This window comes from Lycium barbarum, chromosome 7, assembly GCF_019175385.1.
Source record: "Lycium barbarum isolate Lr01 chromosome 7, ASM1917538v2, whole genome shotgun sequence".
In the NCBI taxonomy this organism is placed as follows: Eukaryota; Viridiplantae; Streptophyta; class Magnoliopsida; order Solanales; family Solanaceae; genus Lycium; species Lycium barbarum.
The window spans coordinates 122380956-122396191 of record NC_083343.1 but is presented as its reverse complement, the minus strand read 5'-3'; the positions used below and the strand labels follow the sequence as shown (position 1 = coordinate 122396191).

The 15236-nt window shown below is 37.3% G+C and overlaps 1 protein-coding gene across 2 annotated transcripts; it reads right to left on the bottom strand.

The window, feature by feature from the left end:
- Positions 1-2486: 2486 nt before the first annotated feature.
- LOC132604085 (SUMO-conjugating enzyme SCE1-like) lies at positions 2487-11750 on the bottom strand. Of its 2 annotated transcripts, XR_009568632.1 has the most exons (5): positions 11592-11750; positions 5711-5794; positions 3428-3580; positions 3210-3320; positions 2487-2775 (listed from the first exon to the last, which is right to left on the bottom strand). XR_009568632.1 is itself a non-coding variant. In XM_060317415.1 (4 exons), the coding sequence occupies exons 1-4, from the start codon at positions 11658-11660 to the stop codon at positions 2734-2736; spliced, it is 348 nt and encodes a 115-aa protein (XP_060173398.1). In that variant the 5' UTR covers positions 11661-11750; the 3' UTR covers positions 2487-2733. The 2 variants fall into 2 exon arrangements, 1 of the variants encoding a protein (XP_060173398.1); XM_060317415.1 differs by lacking the exon at positions 3210-3320.
- Positions 11751-15236: the final 3486 nt, after the last annotated feature.

The window sequence follows — 15236 nt, the reverse complement described above, 5'->3', positions numbered from 1 at the left end:
TGTTCCACCAAAAGAGGAAAAAGAGAGTGTATGCAAACGGGTGGAAATGAAAGAAGATAGTGATAGGCACATATAGTTTAAAATGCAACTAGATTGCTTTCACTTTCCTCAGTTTTTTCTTTTTTCCATCTTTACGTGAAGCTATTATTAGGAAAATGAATAAGAAACTAATATTCAATACGGAAAGGGAGGCAAAATATCTCAAATATTTTAGGGCAATTTGCAGGATTGTCCTTTGCTGGGGGTCTTTAATTTTTGGCCCCCAAATTGGTGGTCTTTAATTTTTGTCCTTCGCTAAAAATTCCTTAGTTTCGGATTCAAACTCCCGTTCAGTCAAAAATTTAAAAAAAATCGCAACGCAGAGTTTTGCATGCTTCAGGCAATTCTGTCTTAAGGCAGAGTTTTGAAGACAAAATCCTGCCTTGCGAAATTCCTTCTTTTGTTTACTGAGTTGGGGTTCGAACCCAGAACCTCGAGGTATTAGGCTAAGGGCAAAAATTAAAGACCATCAATTTGAGGGACAAAAATTAAAGATCACCCCAAAAGAAGGATAATCCGCGCAAAAAAAAATGAAAATTCTAAATATACCTTTAATCCATCTATTTTACTAAAATTTCACCTTTCTGGCTCACTTTTCCCCTTAAACTTAACAAACCTCTTTTTTGGGATAAGGCATCATTACCCCCCTCACCTAATAGCGTTTTTGCTACGACACACCTTACCTAATGTTTGGTCCTATCACCCCCCTAAACTATTTAAAACCGTAATTTTTTACCCCCTAAACGCTGATGCCCACTCTCATATGGGAGAGTGACATACACTCTCCTTGCCACATGTGCATTTTTTTTTTTAAAAAAAAAAAATCAACTTATGTGTCAATTTTCAAGAATAAAAAAAATAAAAAAACTGATTTTCTTTTAAAAAAATTATTTTTAAAACCCGTTTTTAAAAAAAAAAAACTGAAAAAGCGAATTAAAAAACTAAATTTTCTTTAAAAAAATAAATTTAAAACCCTTTTAAAAAAAAAAAAAAAACTGAAAACGCGAATTAAAAAACTGACAATCTTCAACAATCTATCCAAAATATATTCTAACATTAACAACTCTTGTCACACAATTCAACGGCATTTCATTTATATTCAATTCGATCACATATATTCAAGCTAACACCAATGATCCCACATTCAAGTATTAATCCGAAATCATTCTAACATGGTTCAAGAATACCTCAAACGATTCACATAATATTCTAAACAACCCAATCAACATTTTACTTCACCCGAAACCTTCCAAATTCAATAAGAACAATGACAACACATTTCCTTCTTTCAAATTCAATTACAACAACCCAACTTACAATCTTCCAAACACATGTCTCACTTTCAAATTCATGAATTATATTTACAACCTACACATTAGCAACTCTATTCTTATAATTATAAGGAACCATACCAATGTCACATTAACTTCTTCCATAATCCACAACTACAACAATCAAATACTAAATAAAAATTAGTTCATCATTCCTACACAACATAACATATACACGGCCAACACCCCAACACACCAAATTCATGATTTTCATTCATTTATACACACTACAACATGTACAAATCACCCATAACACATGTAAAAGAAGATTGAACACATACCTTCTTCACTTATCTCTTCTTACTCGGCTAGATTCACCACTTGCACAACAAGTGCTTTGCTTACCCAACAATCACTCCATGTTAATTAGGGCCTTCAAATTAGTTGGAATACTAGAAGAAATAATTTTTCTTGGTCAATTTTCCATGGCATCATTTGCCCTAGTCATGGCCGAATATGGCCCTTCTTTTTCTTCAAGTTTTCTTGATTGTGAAAAAGATGAAAGTGTCTAGATTTTTCATCTATTCATACATATATATATATATATATATGTAGTTCCCACAAATGGAAGGGAAACACATGCCCCTCACCCTTGGCTAGAGTTGATTGGCCAACCCTTGGGTGGGACCTACACACAACCACACAGCCAAGGGGTTCTTCAAGAACTCTCTTGAACTTTTTTGTGAAATTCTCATTTTGCCCCTAGCCTTCCACAATATTACCATGAACCATTTTGCGAATTTTCCTTTTTACCCTTAGTCTTTCTCAATATTTCCATACTAATGGTATTCATAAATAATATTCATAACCAACTTTTACATTAAAATAATTTTGGAAAATGGTCTTGCCCTTAACTTACCACGATTACCTCGAAATATCCGAACGTACAAAATACGAGCTATAACAATTATGACAGCATTGTCGATTGCAACTATTAATGTAGTGGCTGCAATATTACGAGAAAATCGTACAATTTACTCTATATTTGACATACCTCTTTGAATAGATGATACAGCCATGACAAATATGTCAAAACAAAGTGGTAATAAGACAAATTAACAAAATTAATAATATCAAAACAAAGTACCCATGGTCAAGCGTAACAAAATCAAAACAAATGATAAGAGCTTTCGAGATTTAATGGATGCCAAAGAACCTTTTAGTGGAAGTCAAGGTCTTAGGAAGACATTTTCATCAAGTGCTACCAATTGTTCCAAAATTTACAAGAAAACTGCTAATGCAACTTTGGTGAAATCACGGTTGCGGCCTTTAACAGAAAAGATTCATTTCTTAACAAATACGAGAGCAAGAGAGCAGATACAAAGTTTAGTGACCTTTTAAGATTGAGGACTAGCTGCATAATTCAGGGTCTGTTTCTCACTTGTCTCTTGTACTCATTCTGATCCTGCAAAAGCAAAGTCACATATTGTAATGACAGGCTACACAGGGATTAATATGGTTTACTCCAATATCGCATTTCAAATGCAGTATGTTCTCCGACATTTAATTTTCTCATAAATAATTTAACTAACTTTTTTTTGAAACTAAATAATTTAACTGTAATTTGGAATCCCTCCTACAATCTAACAGTTTTTTCTTTTTGGTAACTAATCCAACAGTATTTTCAAAACAGTCTTTCATGGATTTAAAACACTGTAAAGTTTATATGTTACCTAGGCATCCGGGTACACATTTCACAATTGAAATCACCATAGGATTGTGAATACAAAAGCTATCATTAATTGTAAGCAGTTTTAGTAGGAAAAATCAAAATGCCAACTTAATTTTTTTTTAAAAGCAAAAGCGCAATGAAGTACACATTAAGCTTGAGTAGATTACATCGATGTATAGCTGATAACAAATTTGTGTTGGATCTTTAGAGTTTGGCCAGTCAAGCAAATGTTGGATATCCACCAAAATTTCTTGAATGCTAAGGTCAGGTGTCTACTCCTAAACAAAGTTATAGCCAATGCAAGAATCATTTAGAGTCAACTGGAAGCCGTTATACCAATCGACAAGACTAAAAAAGTAACAAAACCGCAATGGCAAGAACTTACCCTGTCCTCATCGAGGATCGACATACATACTTCTCCTGATGGATAGACATTAGGATGAAAGAAACCTTGAGGAAACTTGCACATGGGTGGGTTGCTAGGATAGTCTTCGCTAAAGTGCATTGTTATTGGATAGAAGCCACCTTCCCAGTCAGTCTGTACCAGTTAAATATGCATACAAATATTAAAGAAAGAACTAGGGGAAGAGGAATGCGGGGTTTCAACACTGTAAAGACATGCAAAATTAGAGCATCAATCAGAAACTCAAAAGTGAGTCAGAAAGACAGAGGGAGCTTTTCGCCCATGAGATGTGGAAAGATTGTCCCATGATTGTTTACAGAAAGTTACTTATGAAACTAGAGCATTTTATGCAAATAGTATAACAAAGCTATTAAAGTTCAAACCTTATTGGTACTTGGGGAAATGGACTTTTGCATTCTCGCAAAGATCGTGTTCTTCTTACTTCCTATATTGAATCCAGGGAAAAATGCATAGGCTATTCTTACCAGGTCTATAGCTGACAACGTCATGCATAAATTAACTGAGTACAACCTCAGTTAATAATTCAGTAAGATGAATTTTATGAACGTCTTCAAGGGTCTTGCTTATAGATTTTTGTATTGAAAAGAGACTCAGATGCCAGCGTGTTGCCTAATTTGCAAATGTACCCCATTAGACTCCATATTATTTTCTTCATTTCACAGCATGTAGTCTAATTTCTCATTCATTATTAACTCCCGGAAAGTCCATTGAAGTGTATAAATTACACATGATACTTTATAACTCAAGCTCCCTCCCACAAGGTTCTTTCCTTTTTAACACAATATTTGCTCCCCTTCTTCTCACATGGAGCATCTTCAACCATAGGAAAAGAAAAAAAGATTTCCTTCTTTTTTATCGGGAAATTTGCAGATAAGTATAACAAATGTTAGTTCAATACAGGCAGTGCAAACATGAGACTACTCTAGCTACAAAGCAGAGCCCTATAAATCAGCACAGGTAAGTAAATCAATATATCCGTTTACATATCAAGCTGAGATCTTTCTTTTTTCATAAGATATATCTTGTATTGATTATCAAGCTGAAACTGTTTACAGAGTAGAATGGAGTTTCATATTTTCTGTCCAGAGAGAATATTTTCCATGTATGGGCGAAATTAAGATTAACCCAAGATCATGAAAGCAAATGTGCAAGCTACAACTATTCTCAACCAATAAAACATAACTTAGATCTCGTTAAATCTTCTTCTTCCTCATGTTACCAATTTTTTTTGAGATGGTAACAAACAATTCATGTTACCACATTCTCTCCACTTCTAACTAATTCTTTGCTTTAATGATGTATACATTCACTTTCAGTGAACTAAATCAAAAGATAAAACTAAAGGAGTATGAAAACCCTATCAACAATAAGAAAACTCCCCAAGTCACAACCAATACAATAGAATACTTTCCATAACTGCTACGAGAATATCCCAAACTGTGAATAAACAGCAAGATCTTTTATTCACAGTTCACATAATGTGGAATCGATAAAACCACTGATTTTTGAATAGCGAAGCAAGGAACAATGATCAACAATAAGCTGCTAAAAGAAGTAGACAAATTCTAGCCCAAAAATTCCAATCACCGATGAGGAATTTGCACTGAACGACCGAAGATATACATGCTTTTACACTCTTTTATCAATTATGGGGATTCATCTTTTGGTCTTGGAACAGGCAATGTGAGCAAGCTCACACAGGCCGACACTCTTTCATCAATTGTCATGATTAATTAGTACTTCCTCCGTCCCAATTTAAGTGTCATACTTTCTTTTTTGGTTTGTCCCAAAAAGTGTCTCTTTCTATATTTAGTACGTTTTTCAATTCCTATACACTACATGGAAAGTTTAAGACCACAAAATTTAAAGAACTATACACATCTTTAATTTATGACCATAAGATTCAAAAGTCTCCCTCTGTTTCTTAAACTTTGTGCTCAGTCAAACTAAGACACTTAAATTGAAACGGAGGCAGTATGTATTACAATTTCAGTATATGACTTAAACATGACAAATTTTGTGTGGTTTTCTACAAACACCGGCTGTGACTTTCTCCCCGTCCCCCTCCCCCAACTCCAGCACTAGTCAGTGAGCATTTCATGTTAAGCACTTTCAAAGAAACAATCTTTCAGAAAGAGTAGTAAAAAGATTCAAGCTTTACCATTTTTTACTACTACTAATTACTAAACCATCCAAACAAAACCTTTGAAATGGGTTGTGAAGAAAGCAAGAAACATTACTAACCGCGGGTTTTCCAGGGATAGTACAATGCCACACCATCAAATTGACAGACCCATCTGAACCGGTTTCCGGCTCAGCCACAAAACCCTATCACAAAAATGAAAAAAACCATCAAATCAACAGACCCTTAGAATCCATTGTTAGGATTGGAAAAGTCTTCTATTCATAACCGGAACAGAATTACAATAGGAGGAGCAACTCTCACACTCAACTATTACAAAAAACCAATCCTAAACTGTATACCTATATCTCACTCAAGTGTTTTCCTTACTGTTTTTCTCTCTTGCTCTTGGTGATGCTACAAATGATAGAAGGCTTCCCTATTTATAGGGATGAAATGAACCTATTGATGTCATTTGTGACTCAAGCAAGCACTTGACAATTTACCAAATACAAGGAAGATGTTTTCTTCCTTAAAACAAGGAATATGTTTTCTTCCTCAAAACAAGGGAAATGTTTTCTTCCTTAAAATGAGGGAGATGTTTCCTTCCTCAAATTATGGGATGGACCCAACAAATCTCCCCCTCCAGTCCCATACACCTGAAGGAGAGTACACTGGCTTTTAGTTTGAGTGTATGCCGAAAAGTTCTTTGCACAATTCGAACTTGTCTCTCGGTACCACCTTGGTCAGCATGTCTGCAGGGTTGTCGTTTGTGTTGATCTTGGAGAGCTTCAGTTCATGTTGCTCGACTGCTTCTCTGAGCCAGTGATATCGAACGTCAATATGTTTTGTGCGTGAGTGGTACCTCGAGTTTTTGCTGAGATCCATAGCGCTTTGACTATCACAATGAATTGTGTATTCTTCTTGTCGGAAACCCAGTTCTTGAAGGAAACGTTTCAGCCATATAAGCTCCTTCCCAGCTTCAACTGCGGCAATGTATTCGGCTTCTATGGTTGATAGTGCTACACACTTTTGTAACTTGGATTGCCATGACACAGCTCCCCCTGCAAATGTGAATATATAACTCGAAGTTGATTTCCTGCTATCATAATCTCCTGCCATGTCAGCATCAGTGTAACCTTCCAAAATCGGCTTAGCTCCCCCATAGCACAAACATAGTCTGGATGTACCCTTCAGGTATCGTAGTATCCACTTGATAGCTTCCCAATGTTTTCTTCCTAGATTTGATAAGTATCTGCTCACAACACCGACATCATGAGCAATGTCTGGCCTTGTGCACACCATTGCATACATCAAACTTCCAACTGCTGAAGAGTAGGGCACTGCTTTCATCTTCTTCTTTTCTTCTTCGGAAGAAGGACAACTTTCCTTGCTCAACTTGAAGTGATTTGCTAGTGGAGTACCAACAGGCTTGGTATTTTTCATATTGAACCTTTTGATCACGCGTTCAACGTATTCCTCTTGTGACAAGAACAACTTCTTTGCCTTTCAATCACGAATGATTTTCATGCCCAAGATATGTTGTGCAGGGCCTAAGTCTTTCATATCAAAGAACTTAGACAAATCTTTCTTCAAGTTGTTGATCATAGTTGCATCCTGGCCTACTATCAGCATATCATCCACATAGAGCAGAAGGATGATAAATTTTCCATCGGGGAACTTCTTCAAGTACACACAATGATCTGCAATTGTTCTTTTGTATTGATGTTTCAGCATAAATGAGTCAAACTTTTTGTACCATTGCCTTGGGGCTTGTTTGAGACCGTAGAGACTCTTCCTTAACTTGCAAACGAGATGCTCTTTCTTTGGGATTCGGAAACCATCGGGCTGCTCCATGTATATTTGTTCCTCCAAATCACCATGCAGAAAAGATGTTTTCACGTCCATCTGCTCAAGTTCAAGATCCATACTTGCCACCAATCCGAGAACCACTCGGATAGACATCATCTTCACAACCGGCGAAAAAATCTCATCAAAGTCGATTCCTTCCTTCTGTTGGAAACCTTTGACTACGAGCCTTGCCTTGTACTTCACGATATTTCCGCTAGCATCTTTCTTGAGCTTGAAGACCCATTTATTCTTCAAGGCCTTCTTTCCCGGAGGAAGTTTCACCAACTCATATGTTTGATTCTTTTGTAAAGAATTCATTTCTTCCTCCATGGCCTGTCGCCAATTGGATTTTTCACGATGAGATTGAGCCTCTTGAAAGCTCTCTAGCTCCCCCTCGCTGGTAAGAAGGATCCATTCTGTTGGCGAGTATGACCTTTGAGGGATTAACCCTCGTGCAGAACGTCGAACTTGATTATTTCCAGCTGCGTCTTGGGGTGAAGGCTCCCCCTGCTCAAGAATTTCTTCGTTTTGATCATCATCAACATCTGCCGGATCAATGTTTTCTTGTTCATCATGGACATTATCATGAAGTTCCTCGTTGTTGAGAGGAATGTGTGGTGATTCAGGGACATCATCTGGAGCATGATAACTTCGTTGCTTGTTGACTGTTGGAGCACACTCATGAAACTGGTTTTCATGGAACACGATGTCTCTACTTCGAATCACTTTCTTCATTTCGGGATCCCACAGCCTGTATCCGAACTCTTGATCTCCATAGCAGATAAAGATACACGGAGTTGATCTGAGATCAAGCTTCTGCTTCAACTCCTTGGATACATGCACAAATGCCTTGCACCCGAACACTTTCAAGTGAGAATATGAAATATCTTTCCCAGACCATATCTTTTCTGGAACTTCAAAGTTCAATGGGACTGAAGGTGACCTGTTTATAAGATAACAAGCTGTCAGAACAGCTTCGCCCCAGAATGGCTTTGGCAGTTTAGCCATACTGAGCATGCATCGGACTTTCTCAACAATAGTGCGGTTCATTCTTTCAGCTACACCGTTATGTTGTGGTGTTCGTGGCACTGTTTTCTCATGTCTGATCCCATGTTCAGCACAATATGCCAAAAACTCCCGGGAAGTGTACTCTCCTCCATTGTCGGATCGGAGGCATTTCAGCTTCTTTCCAGTCTCCCTTTTTACCATAGCATGGAATGTCTTGAAACGATCGAATACTTGATCCTTCGATTTGAGACAATAAGCCCAAACCTTCCGTGATGCGTCGTCGATGAATGTCACGAAGTATTTGATACCACCAAGAGATTCTTCTTCAATGGGTCCACACACGTCAGAGTGGACAAGGCTCAGCAACTCGGAACGATTCTTTCTGGTGGAACTGAAAGAAACTCTATGTTGTTTCCTGAATAAACAGTGATCATAGGGATCCAAAGTTACGTCTTTATCTATTGAGATGGCTTCTTTCTTTGCAAGAGTCGTCAATCCCTTCAGACTCATGTGGCCCAATCGTCTATGCCACAAGTTTGGTGATGTCTCTTCTTCAACTGCATTGAGACTCGGTCGATACAACTTTACATTGGTTTTGTAAAGAGTACCACAAATATGTCCTCTAGCAATAACCATAGAGCCTTTGGACAGCTTCCACGTACCATCCTTGAACAGATTTCCATACCCCTGTCGATCCAGAGCTACTCCTGAGATCAGATTCAATCTTAGATCCGGAACATGACGAACCTCTTTTAACACAAGTGAGCTTCCATTGCTAGTTTTTATGTGCACATCACCAATGCCAACAATGCTCGAGAAACTGGTGTTGCCCATCTTCACAACGCCGTGGTCTCCAGATTTATAAGTACTGAACAAATCCCGGTGTGGAGTGGCATGGAATGATGTAGCAGTATCAATCACCCACTCAATATCATTTGTGCCCACGTGTAGGCATGCTTCCTCTCCGCATGTAACAAGTGCAATGTCTGGTGACATGGTGACTATGGTCTCACCATCTTCCTTGCTCGAACTCTGGTTAGTTTGAGGATGCTCCCGTTTAAGCTTTCGACACTCCACCTTCTTGTGGCCATAGTTGCCACAATAGTTACAATAGCCCTCGAACCAAGTGTTGGTATCGACGGACTTTCCCCGCTCTCGTGATATCCCTCGAACTTGAGATCTTCCTCTACTTTGACCTCGACCTCTACCTTTGCCTCGGTCTCTTCCTCTACCTCCGCTTCTACCTCCGTTGCGTCCACTATTTTCAGAAACAAGGGCATATGATTGATCTACCCCAGCTTCTTTTCTTCGCGATTCCTCGTTTAGTAAGGCGTCCGTGACCATCTGCATGGTCACCTTACCATTGGGGGCGGAATTACTGAGAGTGATGACAAGAGTCTCCCAGCTATCAGGTAGAGAACTTAGGAGCAAGATTGCTTGCTCCTCATCTTTGAGAACCCATTCGGCTGCACTTAGCTGGTTCACGAGATCTTGGAACTAACTTGTGTGTTCTGTGACAGAGGTACCGCTACGTAGCTTGTGATTTACCAATCGCCTCATCAACAATGTTTTATTTTGAGCCGTTTTTGCTTGGTACATGCTCCCAAGCTTTTCCCAAAGTTTGTAAGCACTCATTTCCTGCGTGACATGATGGAATACACTATGGTCAATCCACTGTCGAATTTGTGCGACCGTTTTCCTATTCATTCTTGCCCATTCTTCGTCTGTCTTCTTGTCGGGTTTGACACCTTTATTTTCAAGCGGCTCGGCTAAATCCTTCAAATTTAACAAGTCCTCCATACGAGGTTTCCACATGTTATAATTTGAAGATGTTAGCGGAATCATGGTATCCGATGATGATTTCTCCATGATAAAGTGCACCTAATCTGCTTGTACTGAACTGTGGAAGCAGAATCAGGCAAAACGGGACTCACGGTTGAATCCGGAATGGTCGAAAACTTAGGGAAACGGTCTGACCAATCTGAAAACCGGACAAAAACAGAGTGAACCGGGCTGCACTAATTCAAACCGAACCGGGCCGGTTTAACCACTGGCTGGTTGAAAGAGTCAACAAAAGGATGATGTGGCAATTGGACTTTGACCAGATCTGGTTCTGGTCAAACGGGTTGGTCGGATCGGGTTTCTCCGGTCGTCTTCTCCGGCGAGCTGGTGGCCAGAAGGTGGCGGAGCGGCGGCGACGATGGTGGATAGAGAAACTTTGACTGGACTTTTGGAGGCTTTCCGGTGGTCAAAAAATTCTGAAAATAATATATTCGGAATCCTCGAAACGAGATCTTTCTAATGGTATACTCAGAGCACAATTTTGGGACAAAAAATTTTTGACTCAAAATTTTACGAAACTTTAAAAGATTGGCCTGGAAGATTAACCAAGCTCTTGATACCACTTGTTAGGATTGGAAAAGTCTTCTATTCATAACCGGAACAGAATTACAATAGGAGGAGCAACTCTCACACTCAACTATTACAAAAAACCAATCCTAAACTGTATACCTATATCTCACTCAAGTGTTTTCCTTACTGTTTTTCTCTCTTGCTCTTGGTGATGCTACAAATGATAGAAGGCTTCCCTATTTATAGGGATGAAATGAACCTACTGATGTCATTTGTGACTCAAGCAAGCACTTGACAATTTACCAAATACAAGGAAGATGTTTTCTTCCTTAAAACAAGGAATATGTTTTCTTCCTCAAAACAAGGGAAATATTTTCTTCCTTAAAATGAGGGAGATGTTTCCTTGCTCAAATTATGGGATGGACCCAACACCCATTATTGAGTATCCATTTGGCCATGAGATTTTTTCAGCTTTTCCGGAATTTTTTTCACTTTATTTGAAAATCAGTGTTTGACCATGAAAATTCCAAATACAACTGTACTTAAAATTTGGAAAACATCTAAAACTCTATTTTCACTTTTTCTCTCTCTTCACTTTCAATACATTCAAACAACTATAACGTAACACAACTCCATCTTCAAGAATTCCAAATAAGGTGAAAAATATTTGGTTTTCATGGCCAAACGCCTACTAAGTATCAATAGACCCAAAATGGTACATAAAAAGTACTGAGCAGAGAAAAAAAAATTAAAAGGGGAGGGTGTGGAGAATAGAGAGAACAAATGACATACATCAGGGTGATTCTTAAGCCATGATTTGTGTTCCTCAGCAAGACGACTACGTGCGATTTCGCCAGACATGTTTGCTCTCTCTGTAAAATTTTGAATGATGAGAAATCAAGAATGTGCAAAGAAGCAAAAGGAAAACAAAGGGTTTTGTTAGGCAACTGTGTTTGCAATTCTAGTATTATGTAATTTGCATGAGAAAACGACATAAATATTCCCTATTAACAGTTTTGGTACTTTAAGTTTGTCACAGATGGTCCATCAACTATGAGACTAGGTTAAAAATAGTCCCTTTAAGTATGAACTTAACAGTTTTGGTCGTTTAAGTTCGCCAAAAATTAATACTTTTAGTCTGCGGTAAAATATTCATCAAATTTTGTTTGTTAGATTTGACGGAAACTATAAAAAAAAGGGTCAAATAGCTCGAGACAAAATTGACGGACATCCGTTGGTTATAGTGCAAAACCAAGAAAAAACCAAATTACTTGATTGTGTAAGAAAATAGTGCCTCGGAACACAAAAACTGACTGACTTTGTCAGTTAAAATCGAGGGAGTTCATCGGCTTGGTAAAATACACTAGACCCGGTATAAAAATAAATACTTCCATTGTGGTGAATTTTTTTTTTAAAAAAAATTGCATTCCGCACATTTTTGCCCTTCCATAGGGTTTCGTCAAAAAATTAATTAAAAATTAAAAAAATCATTGACTTTCTGATAGTGTCCCTTGATTTTATCTGTCGGTTTTCGTCCATCAAGTGTTCACTTGTTTTTGGTAGTGACGACTTTTTGTAGTTTCTGCTATTTCTAATTTGTTTCTAAAGTCTGGTGTATTTTACTTAGCCAATAGACTCCCTCGATTTGAACCTACAAAGTCCGTTGATTTTGTTCTTCCGATACACTTTTTTCTTACCTTATCAAGTCTGTTGGTTTTTCCTCGATTTTGCACTAGCTATAACCGATGAACGTCCGTTGGTTTTGTCTCGAGGTATTTGACCCTTATTTTAGTAGCGTGTACCTCTAAATGTGAGTTCTTGCTAATTTCATCCTTTTCTTTTCGTAGTTCCTTTCAAATCTAACAAACAAAGTTCAATGAATATTTTGCAGGAGACTAAAATAGTTAACTTTTGGCCAACTTAAAGGACCAAAACTGTTAAGTGCGTACTTAAGAGACTTTTTGTAACCTACCCTCATAGTTAAGGGCCCATTATTTAACTTGTGGTGAACTTAAAGGATCAAAATTGTTAAGTGCATAGTTAAGGGGCTATTGTGAACCAATCCTCATAGTTAAGGGACAATTTATGTGGTTTTCTCTAATTTGCATAGTGTAATCCGAGTTGGATTTAAGTTAGCTTTTGACACAAATTAGGAGTTCCTCTGGTATGATTCATGGCTACTAGGATATGCTTATTTTAATAATTGAAAAAGAAAAAAAAAAGTTTTAAGAGTTAATTTATAAAGGTAGAAGTGGGCTTATTTGTAACCTTTTGTGTTTTCTAGCTTACCTATGTTTGACGTATGCAATTTATGTGTGCATAATAATGTTCAGTCTGAGATGAAATTTTACGAAGACTTTAAATAAAAAGGTAAAGCAAATTTAACATCCACACTTTTGTTTGTGACTAGTCAAACTGATCTTGTTGCGTGAAGAATGGATCTTGACCATCAGAGTTGGCAGCGAGGTCTTCAATCGATATAAGGAGTATAAGGAGACTATGTATTCTTTAACCCACCAATATGAAACTCTTAACATGTTTTCTGACCTATTACTACTGAAAGAGAGAAATTCAATTATTTCATTAATTAGCCGACTTTGAAGACCTCAGTGCCAACTCTGATGATCAGCAGATAAATTGCATGATATGCATTTCCAAAAACTAAAATCTCTTGAAGCACAGTATTCCTCTGTCTTACTCTTGCCTATCGTGCACTTTGGTGACTCCAATTATGGAGAGATGAACTCTTCTTCTAATTATTGGGCTAAAACAGTCTAGATATACTCTTAACGTTATATAACATTGTCCGTTTTGTGCTAAATCTGTACTATTTTTTCCAAAAGACCTCACACCATATTCTTACACGTTAGAAGTAACGTTTTTTTCTTTTCAGCTATCAATGTGAAATTTGTTCACCCAACCAACAAGGCAACACTAACATATATATTCTTCCCATGAACTTCCAGAGTTCGTACCCAGTCGTATCCTCCCCTTTCCTTATTGACTAAAGCTGAGGTGGTACCAACCAAAGGGCAAGAAGTTCTCAGATGAATAAACGTTGAATATTCGTTCAGCCCTTGAACCTTCGATCACTCTGGATTCGTTGTTTACCTTCTCAAACGGACAAAGCCTATTCAACCTTCATATTCCTAACCTCGCTCATACCTGAATGAAGGAAAGTAACCGCTAGAAAAAGAGGCTATTCCATCTAAGGCATAAGATGAACCAAGGAATCTAACTAAATATGAATGAATAGGCATGTGGGAACAACATTGCTTGCATTAATTCAATCGATTTGAAGCAGCGGTTAAACTACACGTGCATAGTTTTCACTAGGAATTAAAAAGTATGTCATATATAAAAGCAGAACATTGATGAAGCAGCAAAGCGCTTGCAAGATTTCAATCAAGGAGCAACAAGTTGACTTGTGCTTTGATTTCTCTTCTAAATTATCACCTATATACCACTTTTATAGGTAGTTTGCTGCAATTAGAGTTTTAACTCTATATTCATTGTCTTTGTTGTATGGTGTTTACCATTATTAGAATGAATAATGTTATTAGTATTTCAGGACGATAAATGTCTATAGATGCCTTTCATAATAATCTTCTCCTAGATACACATTGTTAACGAGGCAAATGCAGAAAGATGGTGAGCATTTTCATTCCTTTTTATCTAAGCATTGTGTTTCATTCTTCCATACATTTGCATATGATATCCTAATTTAGTTCTAAATTTTCCAAAGTGATAGAAAGTCAAGACAACGATCACAACGAATACCTGAAATTTAGCTGACTTATTGAATTAATTTCAGGTTCTTCAGAGAACGACAGAGGAGGCTGCAATTTTCACCTCGTGAAAAACTCTGGTTTACAGTTCTTTTGAGCTCCTATGTGATTGCCTTAACTGTGAGGTAATGGTACCATTATGTTTCTACTAAAAGTGTGAGGTATCATTAATTAGCTTTCATGAGAAAAGTTCCATTAACTTTCATTTAACTTGTTCTAAGCTTTATATTTAAGAACTATAAGTTATTCTACTTAAATCTTCTTCAGTCCTTAATGAGTGCATTGTATTTACAGTAACTAGTAATTTCGGTCAAATGAGTTCACCCTTTTTTTTTAATTTTAATATTTTCAGGGCATCTTTGATGTCTCCAAATACTAGAATGGTAAAAATTGCTTCTCTTGAGAGTAACAACAGCAACAACAGTTTATACTATTTCCAATAGACAAAAATATTACACAAAATTTAACCCTACCTTATGAAGCTAGAGAGACTGTTTCGATAGCAGCAACAACAGCAACAGTATAGACTATTTCGATAGACACCCAACCTTGTTAAGGTAGAGAGGCTGTTTCGATAGCAGCAACAATAACAGTATATAGTATTTCTGATAGACAAAAATATTATGCAACCTTAACAGTACCTTGTGAA

Excerpts from the sequence above, each read along its gene's own strand:
- LOC132604085 (XM_060317415.1), bottom strand. The coding sequence starts at position 11,660 with ATGTCTGGCGAAATCGCACGTAGTCGTCTTGCTGAGGAACACAAATCA. Across the intron at positions 3,581-5,710 it reads CTATCCCTGGAAAACCCGCG|ACTGACTGGGAAGGTGGCTT; the intron begins GTTAGTAATGTT and ends TAACTGGTACAG. Across the intron at positions 2,776-3,427 it reads CGATCCTCGATGAGGACAGG|GATCAGAATGAGTACAAGAG; the intron begins GTAAGTTCTTGC and ends TTGCTTTTGCAG.